Source organism: Panthera uncia (assembly GCF_023721935.1).
Source record: "Panthera uncia isolate 11264 chromosome C1 unlocalized genomic scaffold, Puncia_PCG_1.0 HiC_scaffold_4, whole genome shotgun sequence".
In the NCBI taxonomy this organism is placed as follows: domain Eukaryota; kingdom Metazoa; phylum Chordata; class Mammalia; order Carnivora; family Felidae; genus Panthera; species Panthera uncia.
Window position 1 is genome coordinate 52,265,778 of NW_026057585.1, and position 15,762 is coordinate 52,281,539.

General features: G+C 45.4%; 1 protein-coding gene across 3 annotated transcripts in view; it reads left to right on the forward strand.

Annotated features, from left to right (window-relative positions):
* The window catches only part of JAK1 (Janus kinase 1), a 692,496-nt gene that overhangs the window by 94,891 nt on the left and 581,843 nt on the right, over window positions 1-15,762 (forward strand). For all 3 annotated transcript variants that reach the window (XM_049618533.1, XM_049618532.1, XM_049618531.1), the window contains exons 6-11: window positions 377-540; window positions 2,265-2,604; window positions 4,124-4,309; window positions 8,202-8,359; window positions 8,848-8,971; window positions 10,978-11,164. In XM_049618533.1, coding sequence (XP_049474490.1) covers window positions 377-540; window positions 2,265-2,604; window positions 4,124-4,309; window positions 8,202-8,359; window positions 8,848-8,971; window positions 10,978-11,164 — 1,159 coding nt within the window. The remainder of the gene's footprint in view (window positions 1-376; window positions 541-2,264; window positions 2,605-4,123; window positions 4,310-8,201; window positions 8,360-8,847; window positions 8,972-10,977; window positions 11,165-15,762) is intronic.

The following is a 15,762-nucleotide window of genomic DNA, read 5'->3' on the forward strand; positions in this document are numbered from 1 at the left end:
TTAACGAGCCAACCCCAGCCAGGTGTCACCCTCCCTTGCCCTGGTGCTGTCCAAGCCCAGAACGTGGTGCTGGCCACGGTCATTTATAGGATAAATCCTGTGAAAGGGCTCCACGTATTTGTGCTATTCAGCAGCAGCTCGCATGGTGCTCAGTAAATATTTGTTAAATAAATGAAATTTATTCCTGGGGAGAACATTTCCTGAGCCCCCTTGTGCCCAACTTTTGAGAAGGAGCTTTGGTGCCAGAGAATCTATAAACCTCATTCGTGTCATCGCTGTTTTTCTGGGTGGCACCTCCCTGTGTGGGGAACCTTTCTCTTAAGACTAGAGACACAGAAAATCTGGTGGTTCATTTCTTTTCACCTCTGCTCCTAAGGGACAATATGATTTGGTCAAATGCCTGGCTCCCATTCGAGACCCCAAGACCGAGCAGGATGGACACGATATTGAGAACGAGTGTCTGGGAATGGCTGTCCTGGCCATCTCCCACTACGCCATGATGAAGAAGATGCAATTGCCAGAACTGCCCAAGGACATCAGGTAAATCTTCCTGCTGGCTGAAGAGTTGATCGTGGGGACAGTGTTATTTTTATACGTTCCCTGACATCTCAGTTTAACCCCTGCCAGTTTTTGGCTGACCCCTGCTCTCTGCAGCGCCTAGATCTTTTTTAGAACATTTATAAAAGGTAGCACAATTACAATCGTGTCTTGATTTTGAACACGGGCTCATGACCTCAGAAATTTGCACTCCGGTGAAAGTTCTAGATGAGCGATACCAATCAAATTGGTGGCCCACATACCTGCCCTTTGCCTCTCTTCCCATGGTGGGCATTGCCATCTGTCACGGTGTTTTTTCCTTTTGTGCCGGAGCTGTCCTGAAATCCTTCTGAGTATTGTTCTACAGGCAGCTACTGTCATCCACAGCCTGAACTAGAGTTCACTAGAGAGCTGTTTATCTGATGTGAAGGATAGTACCTCAAGAAAATGGCATTTATTTAAAATAGCATTCATGATCAAGTCTTTGTGAAGGTGTCGTCAAACTGCATAATTTCTACCTATCTGTATAATATTTGTATGTATGTATTTACCAAGGAGTTTCTGTGAATGTCGTAAAAGAAGACAGATTCATTTTGAAGAACAAGTTAATATAGCTCTTTTATTTGAGATAGGCAGCATGCACCTTCCCATAAGCTTCCTTCTTGTATCTTGCCCTTGAGCAGAGTCTGGAGCAGGTGCCGGGCTGCCCCCTCAGTGATGCAGGGCTGGTTAGATACATGCTGTACTGCTGCTTTCTCTTTTTTCCGTGACTTTTGCTCCGGGTACCTCCTCTTTACTTTTTCATGAGACAAAGGTAAAAAATGACAGCTCTCCTCTGATCTTCCTCTCTATTACATTAATCTGAAATGTCACAATATCTGTTGGGGAAAAATTCTAAACTTTACAATTTTCCACTGTCATGAAACCATTCGTGCAGCAGGGATTACCCAGGGCCAGATGCTGTCTCAGGCCTGAGAGTATTAGGCAGACTGGTCTCTCCACTGGTTTGGTTTCCAGTTTGTTCTTTCTTTCATGGGTGTTCATACTGTTCTTAAAACCGGCTCCTTCCAGCAGTCTGTCAGTTTGTCAAGACTCTTGTTAGTCATAGATACTTTCCTATTAGCACCCGCATAAGTAATTGATCGTTCAGTTTCCTTGCCAATCCATTTAATTCTTCTGGGACACTTCCACATGGCAGACACGAGGTCTTTTATATTTAATTGGATTTTATGTGTTTTTCCCATTTCTTGTAAAAGCAATATGTGATCTTTATAGAAAAATTATAAAACCTAAAAGTAGAGCCTACAGAGCATCTATAATCACTCTTGCCTCCTCTCACACCACCTTCTAACTGATGCTGAATCTTAATAACATTTGATATGAGTACTTAACGTGCACAGGAACAGTGACGCTGGCAAGCAAAAACACAGATAAGTCAATTTTGCTGCCTCCCTTTGCAACCCAGAAAATTGGATGATACTTGTAGGAATTCCCATCTCAGTACAGTCTGTGAACATGTGCTTTTCTTTCTCTTTCAGTCCCTGTTCACCTCCATCTCCTTATGATTTTCAGCCTAGTGCTTACTCCATCTAAGACCCTCTGGGAGCAGGTCCTCCTTTCCTATGGGGCAGTGCATGGAAGGAAGATTTCTAGACTAGGTTGGTTTCTGTACTATTCTATGCTGGCCTGTGCATGACATACAGACATATTTTCCTACTTTGTTTTAGCTACAAGCGATATATCCCAGAAACATTGAATAAGTCCATCAGGCAGAGGAATCTTCTCACCAGGATGCGGATAAATAACGTTTTCAAGGATTTCCTAAAGGAATTTAACAACAAGACCATCTGTGACAGCAGTGTATCTACTCATGACCTGAAGGTGAAATACCTGGCGACCTTGGAGACTTTGACAAAACATTATGGTGCTGAAATATTTGAGACTTCCATGTTACTGATTTCGTCAGAAAATGAGATGAATTGGTTTCATCCAGATGACAGTGGAAACATTCTCTATGAAGTGATGGTAACTGGAAATCTTGGAATCCAGTGGAGACAGAAACCAAATGTAAGTGGTGATAGGTGGCTGGTGGAAGAGACCATCCTGTGTCACAAACCTATTCCGTTTATCCTGTTGGGATTACCCATTTGCATGTCCATCACCCCTGTCAGACAAGTGTCTTCAGGTTAGAGACCATGTATCATTCATCTTTTATTGTCTTCACGAATATTTATTTATTCTAAATAAATACTTATTGAGTTCTATAGGGAAATAGAGAAATGTAACAATAACATATATAATATTAATAATAATGGCAGATATTTATTGAGCACTTACCATGTACTAAGTACTTTTCTAAGCATTTTACATATATTACTCATTTATTCCTTAAAAAAAAAAAAAAAAACAACAACAGAAGAAGAAAGCCTGGAGGGGAGTCCTATTGTTGTCTCTATTCTATAGATGAACACAAAGAGGCTCAGAGAAGTTAAGAAACTTGCCCAAGGTCATAACTAACTAATAAACAATAGTGCCAAGAGTTGAATTTAGACTTCTGGCTCCGTGAGATAGGGTAATTGATTTTGCGATTTAAAGCTGCTTTTTTAAGTGTTTGCTGGATGAGGCAAGGGAGCAGAGTGGTTTAAAAGCATGGATTTTAAACCTAAATAGTCCTGGTTCAGGTCCTAGCTCCACTATTTGTAGTTCTGTAGCATTGGGCGTTCCTTCCCCTATATCAGCTACATATTACTCATCTGTAAAATGGAGGTACTTAATGTATCTGCCTCATGGAGTTGTTGAGAGAACTGAATGTCAGTCAGCACAAAGCCCAGCATGTAATAAATGTTTGGAAACTATTATAGCTGCCATCATCATCGTTATAATTATCAATAATAATGTTAAAGCCAAGGCTATTTTTATTTTCTCCTGGTTTATTCATGCTAAAATAACAATGCCTAAAACTTAACCAAGTGCTTTTTATATAGTAGATACACTGTTAATGAGAACTAATCCTCAAAGAACCTGGTAAAATATAAGATCTGTTCTATGGATGGGGAACTGGAGGCTCAAATTGATGACCTAACTAGTTAATAACTGGCAGATTATTCAAGCATGGGATTCATACCTTCTTTTGAAAGTTTCATCTTGGATATTGTTAGAATGTTAATCTGTGATAGATTCTAAAAGGAGAAAGCTCATGTTCTGTGCAGCCACATTTGGGAAGAACATGTTCTCTGCCTGTGTTGAAATATCCATCAGTCCGGAAGTGAGAGGACCTGAGGGTGGATGCCTGTCTAGTGGGCAGTTATTTCCCTTTCTGACTTGACTGGTACAATAGAGATGTTGTAAAGAGTTTATTCAGAGTGCTCATGCCAGGTATAAAATCCCAAGATTCCCTGATGGGACACTAAACTGCCATCCTAAGCCCACATGTGCCACCTGTTCTAATTCCTGTGTAGATCCAGGCAGGCTGGCTTTCTTCTCCTTGAATGTAGCCTCTGTTTTAGTTTTCCAGAAGCGTTGACCTTTTTTGCCAATAGGAAATGAGAAAGCAACTTAACTCTGGCACTTTAATGCATCTTATCAGGTTGTTCCTGTTGAAAAGGAAAAAAACAAACTGAAATGGAAAAAGCTGGAAAATAAACACAAGAAGGATGAGGAGAAAAACAAAATCCGGGAAGAGTGGAACAATTTTTCTTACTTCCCTGAAATCACTCACATTGTAATAAAGGAGTGTGTGGTCAGCATCAATAAGCAGGACAATAAAAAAATGGTAAGTTTGCTCTGGAGGCAATTCTGTTTGGATCCAGTGATAAGAGGCAGACTTTGCTGAGGACAGTTAGGCAGCACATGCTTGCAGAGCTCCTGTCCCAAGGAGAAAATCTGATGATTTTCTTTCTTACTTCAGCCAGAAATCCCTCTTGCTGACATTGGCATTATCCATGTTGGTTTTTGAGTTATACTGGTACGTTCTGGAGCCTTTCATTGGTCTTGCCAATGTGTATCTACTTTTCAGGATTTGCTGCCCTCCCAAAGACTAACTAAGCATAAATACTTAGTTCACAAAAGTTAGTGGATTTGAAGGAAAACAAGATGGGTGAATGTTAGCATTTCCTCCCAAGGGCCCCTGTGCAGCCTCTCCGCTGAGTTGGGGGAGCCTTCTGGGAAGAAGTCTCCAGGAAACCCCGCTTTGCACTTCAGGAGCCTGTCAGGCTGGTGGCTGTGCCCACAGTGGCAGTCCCCGTTACGGTGTCAGGCACACCCAAGTGACTCCGGACAGAGGAAGGGGTGTTCAATCTCACTTCCTCTTTTTTGGTATCACTTGAGGACGTGATCTAGACAAGCAGGCCACTTTTGGCAGGGGAAGTAGGAGCGCTGCCAAAATAAACATGTTTGTGTTGGGGAAGTCATGGCCGATGGCACGTGGAGAGCACAGGCAGCTGAGGCGGGCACTCGTGGGGCGAAGGTAGTCAGCACCAGGGAAATACCACGCTTTGCCTTAAATGTGGCAAATACTCTGTCAAGACGGTAACATAACATTCAGTGTTGGGAACGAATTTGGTGATAGGGTTGAGAACAGATGGTCACTCTTTTATAGCTGGTGTAACTTGCCTTTTTGTTACACCTTTTAGATAGCAGCTTGGCAACACGTGCTAAAAGCCTTGAAAATATTTATATATACCTCTATTTGGGAACTTAGTGCTGTTTTCCAGAAACAGAGATGAAGCCAGTGGTCTGTGCATGAGAATGTACCCGAACAGAATTTACAGAGTAAAATCACTGAAAATTACCCCAATCTACAATAATAGGAGAAGAGGAAAAATTCATCACAATTCACCTGAGTAGTAAAATACTATATAAACAAATTGTTATTTTTTTTAGTAATATGGAAAAATGCTTTGTAAATGGAAAAAAGGAGAATATTAAACTATCTACAGAACGGTACCAGTTTTGTTCAAAACATTTTTAAAAGAAATGCATATATGTATATACACACACATGCTCTTAGAAAAATAAAGTATTAACAGCTGTTAGGGTCCCTGGATGGTTAAGCGCCTGACTCTTGATGTCAACTCAGGTCATGATCCTATGGGCTCGTGAGATTGAGCCCTGAGTGGGGCTCCAAGCACAGTGTGGAGTTTCTCTCTCTCTCTCTGTCCCTCCCCCCACTCATGCTTGCACTCTCTCTCTTAAATAAATATTTTAAAATATATTAACAGCTGTTATTTACAGTGGGATTATGAATAATTTAAATATTTTTATTCTCCTTATCTTCCCCCCCCTTAAACAATAAACATAAGTTAATTTCATCAGGAAAATAATGAAAAATAAAGTGAAGGGAGAAGCAGTAGAGTCCAGATAGATGTTAGTGGGAAGATGGAGAATGTAAGGAGGAAGAAGATAAAAATGAGTGCCATTTATTCAGCATATCATAGCTATAAGGCTGCATTCTGTGTTGTGTCTATACTATTTTATTTAGTCCTTACAAGGATCTTAGATGTAGGAATTTTGGCTCTGTTTCTGGGCGGGGGGGAGGGGAGGTCTAGACTGTGGAGAGGTGTGGAAACTCGTGCAGGGTCACGGAGTAAGAATGTGCAGCTCCAGCTCCAAAGCGTTCTCTTCCCCAGAGACTGCAGGGAGGAAGAGCTTGGCACAGCCGTGGTCGGGCTCTTCACCTCGGTCAGACCCTGAAGATGCATGTAGCAGAGGGGAGAAGCCACAGCCAGCTGGTACCGTGTCTGTGAGCCCGCCCCATCCTATTCTGGCTGACAGTCACGTTGGGCACCGCAGTCAGCGCCCGCTCGGACCACAGGGGCTGGCGAGTCTGTGGCAGCTGCAGGAGGAAGGCAGGGAGAAATAAATACTTCATCTCCTCTTTACTGCATTTTCCTCTACAAATACTAGCTCTTACTACATGCCAGACACTTCCTGTTCTAAATGCTTTGTGAATGTAAATTCTTTCCATTTTCACCGACCTTATAGGTAGGTGTATTATTGTCCCTATTTTACAGAGGAGGAAACTGAGGCACAAAAAGCTTAGGTACCTTGCCCGAGGTCACACAGCTCTAAGATTAAACCATTTGAAATTGCCAATATTTGACAGTTTTTGACCTGTAAAAATGGCGATTGCATGTGCTTAACCATAATAGCAAGTTGGAGATACTAAGATATGAACCCACGTAAAAGGACTCCAGAACCTGTGGGTTAACACTGTGTGATGCTTTCTCTTCTTTATCTCCTTCCCCTGTCCCTTGCCAGCCATGGGATTTCCAAGCCCTTTGACCAGGCAGTACTTTGGCTGCTGGTCTTTCAGGAAAGCATGATGCTAGCATGTTATCAAACTATATCTTGATTTATCTCTTCTCTCTGCCTCTTCTTGACGTCTCCCATTTCCTCAGACTTCTCTCAGGGAAGTGCTTATGTGGTCTCGGTCTTTTAGGTGATGGGGGGAAGGGCTGCCCGATTCAGACCATTTGCTCTGAATTTTCTCTTTGGGGATCTGCAGGTCAATGCCAGGTAACATGTGAAAGGAAGCACACTTAGCACAGAGTCTCCTTACTGAATAACCATCTCTGTGGTGGCCTTGGCCTCCTTGGCTCACAAGTCTAGAGCTGACCCTTCCTTTGGCAAGGTAGCTGTCATTAGCCCCACTTGCCTGCATCCTTTCTAGTTGCTTCTCTCCACCCCTTTCTCTTTCACTGATTTTTCTCCTTTGTCTGTTTTTCTTTGCCACCAGCCTGTCCTTTCTCCAGTACTGTGGGCAGAGTCTTATACTCACATGCTATTCTGCCCTCAGAAGACTCAGGTGCTTTTTAATATTCTTGTGAGCCAAAGCTCTAAATGGCTTTCCATTCCCCCCTCCATCAGGAGATGTTCCTGGTTGAGCCCATGGCTTCTCTCAGATAGGCAGTTTTTGTTCAGGGCTATATGACCAAGACAGAAAAAAAATTCACCTGTCTTTATCTCCAGGCATTTTTTTTGAAAACCTTCTTTCTGTAGATATTCCTTCTCTCATCTCCATTTTTGCCTTTGTTCTCCCACTTTGAGTAAGACTCTCTGCCGCCTCCAAACCCTCAGAGGTCTCTGGACTTAATCTAGCAACCTCATCATTGTCTGGGACCATTCCTGGATTAAGACTTCGGAGTTTCACCTTCTAGACCAACTCCATATGAGATGAAGCATCTGTGCCTATGTTTCCTTTTCTGTAAAATGGGTGCTGAGTCAGTCATTGCTTAATGCCAAGACCAGAGTACCACTTCCATATGCTTTGCTGCTCCTCCCTCCACTTCTTTTTTTTTTTTTTTTTTTTTTTAGCTCTCTGTACTTTTATACCTGAGGCAGTCTTGTTCCTCCATCTAGACCCCTGTGGCAGCCTCTCCATAGGTCTTCTGCCTGCCATAGCTGCCTGTTCTGCCCTTTCTCCCATGTAAACACACCATACCTCATCTGGTAGTTTGAAGATACTAGATGAGAAAGTATGGAGAGTCAAAATCCTGTATAAATGCAAGGGGTACAGTTATTGTCAGCAAAAAGTGCTTCCTTTTGAGGTCATGCCTCATCCATTGTGTTTTAAATATCTTTTCACTCTGTACCTCCCCATAAAGTCAGCTGCTTGAGGTAGTAGGCACATGATGTAACCACGGGCATGTCTTCTCTCTCATCAGGAACTGAAGCTTTCGTCCCACGAGGAGGCCTTGTCCTTTGTGTCCCTGGTAGACGGCTACTTCCGGCTCACAGCGGATGCCCATCATTACCTCTGCACTGATGTGGCTCCCCCACTGATTGTCCACAACATACAGAATGGTTGTCACGGTCCCATCTGGTTGGTTCTGGAAACTTTTCAGTTCCCTTTGGTGTGAACGGAACCATATTTTAATGATGGGATGTGTGGTGTCATCAGTTGATTAGGTTGGGGCCAGTTGAGCATGTTGTTTAGGACTTTTTTGGTGCCCTCTTTTCCATCCCTCCCTGCTATCTACTGGTCAGGCCTTCCTGCATCACCTTTGTGGGGGGGATAGCTTCTGTCAAGCTGGAGACCACATGTGTAGGGAAGTCAGGGTCAAGCTGGGCTCAGTGCCTTAGATGGCAGACGAGTCCTCTTTCTAGACCTTGGAGACTTGATACGTGTTGAGGCTCCTTGGCATCTCAGCTTGCCTCATGTGTCCTCTCAGACAGGACTTCAGGCCCCAGGTTGGGTAATGGGATGGGCGCATAGGACTTGAGCCAGCTTGGGGAAGTGGCTACTCCAAGGGATTTAGAGTGCTGTCATCGGTATGAACTCTTTCTCCCTTTCCCTTTCTCTCCCTCTAGCACAGAATATGCCATCAATAAATTGCGGCAAGAAGGAAGCGAGGAGGGAATGTATGTGCTGAGGTGGAGCTGTACTGACTTTGACAATATCCTCATGACTGTCACCTGCTTTGAAAAATCTGAGGTCAGTCAGGCCGAGTCATATTGGCCACATGTGTTCAGTGCAGCCAGCCTAGGAGCTGCTGCAGAGAGGACCACCTGGGGGGAGGGCTGGGGTGGGGGTAAAAAGCCCAGGGAGATAGACACCCAGAGAAATGCAGAGCAGGATGTTGAGCATTATAATTTTCTGAGAGATCCCTGGCAGTTCTGACTGGAACAACCCCACTCTTCAAAAGGAGACTTCCTGAGCAGCCAAACCGCGAAACTTTCCTCCTTGTGGCCCTTTCTTTCTTCCCTCAAGAGACCCATGTCAGGGATCCACAGCAGCTCTGGAAGGTAGAACATGGCCAGAAAACCAGTTCAGACCAAACATTTGTCATTTAGTGCATTTGTTCGGTGACAGAATCTCAGACACAGAGCCACGTCTGTCTGTGGTACTCACAGGTACCAACCAGTGCCAGGAAGGCCAGCTTGGCAGCCTGGCCTAACACAGCTTTCCCTGGATGGTAGCTTCAGATATTTTAATGGACGACTTGCCGTGCAGTGGTTTGACAAGTGGAGATGACTCTACTTAGTGACTCTACAGTAGCTGGAAGCTAGCAACGATGTGAGAGATACCCAGAAAGCAAAGATAGAAACCAGAATTGTTGACCTTACCTCACTAGACTACAGTACTCCCTTTGTCATTCATGCAATCTTAAATACAGGAAATGGAATATTTTAAAAGACCATGAGTTTTACAGAATTAGTCCAGACAGATACACTAGTGTTGACTGGGTTAGCACGAACTGGGAGAACTGGGATGGCAGGGGGTGGGGCTGCAAGGTGGAAGTGAGCACATTAGTGCACCATAGCCCTCAGACACTGGATGGAAAAGTACTGGGGAAGCCCTGGGGACTAGACTCTGTTCAGAGGGGGAAGAGGAAATGGCAGAAGGAACCCAGGGCTGTCAAGTGTCTGGGTACCACTGCCTGCCTGGGAGCCTTCCTGTACAGCAAGGCCTCGTGGCTGATACGGCCACAGCGGGTCAGAACTTGTCGGCTTTGTTGTATGGGCAGCATGCCTGTCTTCTACATTCATCAGTCTGTGAAGGGAGTATAATGTTGTTAATATGGATGGGTGCACGAGACAGCCTAACTGCCTTCTGAGGTGGAATCGGCTTGTGCTGGACCAGGAATGTCGATGACTCAGGAGTGTGGTCCGCCTGATGTCAGATTACCTGGGGAAAACAGGATCATAGATACGATTACTGGCACAGTTCATTTTAGCTCACCAGACACTGTGCTGACCACTTTACATGTCCTCATTTAAACCTTATACTGACCGTGTGAGATTGACCCCGGCATTATCCCCATTGTACAGATGAATAAAAACCAAGGCTTTGCGATCTTAAACATCTTATCCTAGTATATACCATAAGTAGATCTTTCCGACCTTCATCCTTAATGACTAAAATATTTATCTTTGTACAAAAAGTGCCCGTGAAGGAAAGCTGCTTATACTTCCTCTCTGTGGTACTATAGAATCTGGAAACGGACCAGACCACTGACCACCACCTCCCAGAGGGGTTCTCCTCAAATAGATGCATGGCCTGGAAGGGCTCAGTTTGAGAGACTTCCTGGATAAATGTTGTTATAGTAATGATTATTTCATGCATAATAATATTTGCAAACCTTTACAAAGCACCTTCTAAGTTTTTTACTTTGCGCAGTCACAGCAACGTTCCTGTGAGGTTGGTTTTTCCTTGAACTCCATCTTACAGGTTTAAAATGGGGTGATGCTATTGTAGAAGTCCTGCTGTGTTAGGCTTTCTCTCTAGTGTTAACTCTCTTTGATCATTGTCTTCTTCTGGACTTATTTATTGTTTACTTGTTTGTAATAAATATTTATTTTTGAATAATTATAGATCTACAGAAATGTTACAGAGATAGTACATAGTTCCATATATCCTTGTTCAGCCTCTCCTGTTGTTGATACATTTGCCTGAGCCTTTTAAAACAAATCGTTTCTGGTCATTTTCTTGAATGGCAGGTGGTGGGTAGCCAAAAACAGTTCAAGAACTTTCAGATCGAGGTGCAGAAGGGCCGTTACAGCCTGCATGGCTCGGACCGCAGCTTCCCCAGCCTGGGGGACCTCATGAACCACCTCAAGAAACAGATCCTGCGGACGGACAACATCAGCTTCGTGCTGAAGCGCTGCTGCCAGCCCAAGCCCCGAGGTCGGTCTCCCCTGGCCAGAGCTGGGCCCTGTCCCTTCGCTGATCCCCTTTGCCCCTTGCTGATGCTCTAAGACACGGATCAACCAGAAGCTGCTGGTTGGTTTGAAGAAAGTGGCCCCTCCCCACAGTTTCTAGGTGTCCTTCATTTAGTTTTGTTATGAGTCTGTCCTGAACTTCAATCCTGGGCCTCAGGTGTCAGCATTGTCTATAGATAAAAACATACACCTTTTCTTAGCATCTCAGGCTTTGGAAAGAGCATGTTTAGGATTAGTAAACAGAAGCTTACCACTTTCCTCTTTAAGGTAAAATGTTCCCCTGTGAGTGGTTTATTTTCTGAGAAATGTTCCTAGTATATCCTCTGTGAGTCAAGAACTGTGGTAAATGCAGAGAATCAAATGCCTGACACTCAGGCCCCTCTCTCCAAGGGTTTCCAGTCTAACATAGAAAATGTTTCAGGTAAACAAGGCCACCGTACTACGTGATGGCTGTTTTCATCAACACCTACATATCAGACCTCAGGCTTGCAAAGAAGTGCATGGTCAGAATCCCTGAGTCGTGGACTGGAAAGCTGCACAGAGGTGGATCTTGAGCCTCGTTTTGGACAGTTAGCCTGGCCACTAGATAAGGGCTTTTCTAACAAAGCATGTGTAGGGGCAGTGTGGTAGGCCAAAGCAGGAGCTGCAGAAGAACAGGGGCTGAAGGGCTAATGCATTCAGTGAAGTTAGAAAGAAGAGGTAGGATGGTACGCCTGGGCAGCTCAGCTGGTTGAGCGTCCAGCTCTTGATTTTGGCTCAGGTCATGATCCCAGGGTCATGGGATCGAGCCCTGCGTTGGGCTCGATGCTGAGCATGGAACCTGCTTAAGATTCTCTCTCTCTCCCCAACCTGTGTTCTCTTTCTCTAAAATAAAATAGAGTAGGGTAGAATAGAATAAAATAAAAAGAAGGGGCTGATGAGACTGGGAGAGGGCAGATTTGGGTCCTAGGAGGCCTTGGATGCCATGCCAGGGAGCTGAGTGGGGAACCATAGAAGAGTCAGGGAATAAAGTGGATGGGGGGTTGATGGACTCAGCTCTTCTTTTTGAAGCCCCATGGTTAGTGTCACTGATACCCTGCAGGTGAATTCATCACCTCTTAGAATGTGAACACTGGAAGGACAGTTAGGCATCACCTAGTCAAGTGCCCCATTTTAGAGGTGAGAAAATTGAGTCCTGTAGAAATAAAGTGAGTCTCACTGAAGGTCAGGTCAAAGAGGGGTTTGAGTGCCAGTCTACTCCAGATAGTTTTTTTGACATTCCCATAGTGTGAGGTGCTGCCCTACATGTGTCACATCCTTCCCTCAGAAAGGGTCAGGCCTCAAAGAAAGGGCGGGCAGCGCATTTGGGATGGGCAGGCCCCAGTAAGTGTGGTCGAAGACTCTGAGGAGTCTCTCTATCTGACACATCTTGTTCTTTTAAGGGAATTTGTCCGTGAGCCTTTATGTCAGGGGTGGGCAGAGGATGCAACACCGGGACAGAAAGGGGCCTGGGTTCTTGATGTTTGAATCACTGTTTGGTCTCCCAGCCACGGGGCTGACACTGCACTCAGGGAAAGAGGAAGGTCTTGTGTTCTTGTTGATCAGATAGGGTTTCCTGCCAGCTTCGGGGGTAACTGCAGCCTTTGTTTTCATGCTTGAAGATGTTCCGTGAGGGTAAAAACACATCTGCCACTTGGCCCTGAGACCTTGGCCTCAGAGGGAGGTAAAATCTTAAAGCCCAACTACCCTATTTACTTACATAATCTCTCTTCCAGGTAGTACAGGCAGATTGGTGGTCTCCGGGTAAGGTTGGGGGGGATGGAGGGCAGCAGCCACACATAGTGAGAAGTGGTGGCAGATGGGAGGCTGGGACAGGATTTCTTCCCTGGAATTAGCTGGGTAGGTCTCTGGTGTAGATTCCTGCCCTTCCCAGTCCAGACCTGGGAGCCAGTAGCCATGGCAGGAAAAGCACAGGAACGCATTGAATCCCTCTCTCACGGCTTCCCTTGGGGCCCCTGGAACTCCACACTGAATGTCCCTCCCACTTGAATATGAACTATTCAGACAGGCTCTGGGTCTATCTTACCACCCTGTGACTCGTAGGGTGGGTACACAGCACCCGGCACGGAATCCACGTTCACTGATGTCTGATAATTATGGCAGTAGCTACCATACTGGTGGGTACTTAACTAATTTCAAATGCTTTATGTGCATATTTGCATTTATTCCATCTGTACAATAGCTCTTTGTAGCTGTTACGGAGATGCGGAAATTGAAGCCCAGAGAAGCTCAGTGCCTTGCTAGTGGTGTCAGTACTAGTTATGATAAAAGTAGCAGCAATTTATGATGACGATGGTGATGGGTACTATCATGTGCCAGGCCCTGTCATTCAGTCTTCCAAACAACCCGGAGTATGTTGTAATCGCCATTGTGCTTGCCCAGGTAGTTCGAGCAGGAGTGGGGAATTGAACTCAAGTCCTCTGACCCACCTCAGATGGTCTTTTCCCTACATCACACTCTGCAAATGCGCAGGGGCAGCCATTAACCCACGGCTGTGGGGCAGGGGCCAGTTCTCCTGACCTGGGGGAGAGGAGGGACTGCCGGGGGGCTTAGGGAGAAAGGAAGAACAAGCTCTGAGGATGAGGCTGGCTTCTGTGTGCCCTCAGAAGCCCTCTGTCTTCCCTCTACCACCTGCAAATTAGAGAAGTGAGGAAATCATGACTATTAAAGAAGGTCGTTTTGGGTTCCTGAATGCCTCTGCCCTCCTAACTCTAAGGCTCTGATAGCCAGACTCTGACCTGGGTTTCTTACTTGAAAATGCAGCTGAGAAGCTCCTCATGGAATCAGTGAAAAGCAGGCAGCCCTCAGAGTGGATGTGACAGCAAAGCAAATCCACATCTCTGTGTCTGGTCCAGCCCCACGACCCCTCTCTAGGCCTGAGGGCGGCCATGTCAAGAAGGGGATAGGGACCCAGCAGGACTCACTGGCCTAGTCATCGCTGACCCACATCCTCATCTGTGGAGTCACGCTGGGTGTTTGATTTCTGCAGCCTTTCGCTCTGACACTGAAAGCTTCTGCAGGCCGTTGCCAACCAGCTGGTACAAGGATGATGACGCTGACCAGGATGTAATGTTGGTCTTAACCACAATAGCTACCAGTTTTGGAGTGCTCCCTAGATGCCAGGCACTGAAGTGAGCCCCCCCGTGTGTATTCTCATTTATCCCTCACAGCAACCTCACAAGGGGCACAACTGTGTCTCCCATTTTTCCAGTGAGAAACCAGGCTTGTGGGGGTTTAGCGGCTTTTCCTCACTCACATGGTTGACTTCAGTGCCACATTCCCCGTAGCAGCCATGCAGATCATCATCCCATAAATGGTTCCTCTTTTCCTTCTCCTCTCTCAGTCCCAAAGCAGCTCTATTGCCCTGACTCTTCCCTGGGGACACTTTTCAAGTGGCCCTTTTTGATGTCTTTTCTCCAGGGCAGTCCTGAGTTGGCCTGTTTGAATCTGATTTTATCCAGGTGATTGCATGGAGTCAGGGTAACAGAATGGGGGAGAATAGACTCTGGAGAAAGGGTACCCAGAATGTGATCACAAGGGGAACCTGTGTCTGAACCTAGTTTCTGGCTCCCAGAACCTCCTCTGAGGTTGGTGTTATTACCATCCATGTTGCCGATGAGAAGATCAGTGTTCAGAGGAGTGGAAGGCACACTTGTCCAAGGCACACAGTAGGGGCAGAGACAATTTGAACATAGGAGGACACCAGTTCTCAACTCTTAACCACTATTGTACAGATTTTATAGTAAGTAGATTTAAAAATCTAACTTAAATTTTTTTTATTTTATTACAAAATTAAAAAAAAATTTTTTTTTTAACGTTTATTTATTTTTGAGACAGAGAGAGACAGAGCATGAACGGGGGAGGGTCAGAGAGAGAGGGAGACACAGAATCTGAAACAGGCTCCAGGCTCTGAGCAGTCAGCACAGAGCCCGACGCGGGGCTCGAACTCACGGACCGCGAGATTGTGACCTGAGCTGAAGTCGGACGCTTAACCGACTGAGCCATCCAGGCGCCCCTATTACAAAATTTTTTAAGAATTTTTTTTGTCTTTGAGAGAGACAGTGCAAGCAGGGTAGGGGCAGAGAGAGAGAGGGAGACATAGATTCCGAAGCAGGCTCCAGGCTCGGAGCTGTCAGCACAGAGTCCAGTGCCAGGCTCAAACCCACAGACTTTGGGATCGTGACCTGAGCCAAAGTTGGATGCTTAGGGGCGCCTGGGTGGCTCAGTCGGTTAAGTGTCCAACTTCAGCTCAGGTCATGATCTGATGGTTCGTGAGTTTGAGCCCCGCGTCGGGCTCTGTGCTGACAGCTCCGAGCCTGGAGCCTGCTTCGGATTCTGTGTCTCCCTCTCTCTCTGCCCCTCCTCTGCTCATGCTCTGTCTCTCATTCTCTAAAAAATAAGTAAACATTAAAAAAAATTAAAAACAAAACAAAAAACAAAAAAAAGGAAAACAAACAGTGCCCTGCAAAGAAGTGAGGATTTGAGAGACCATGTTTGAGTTACTTGGCCTAATGTAGGGACCTA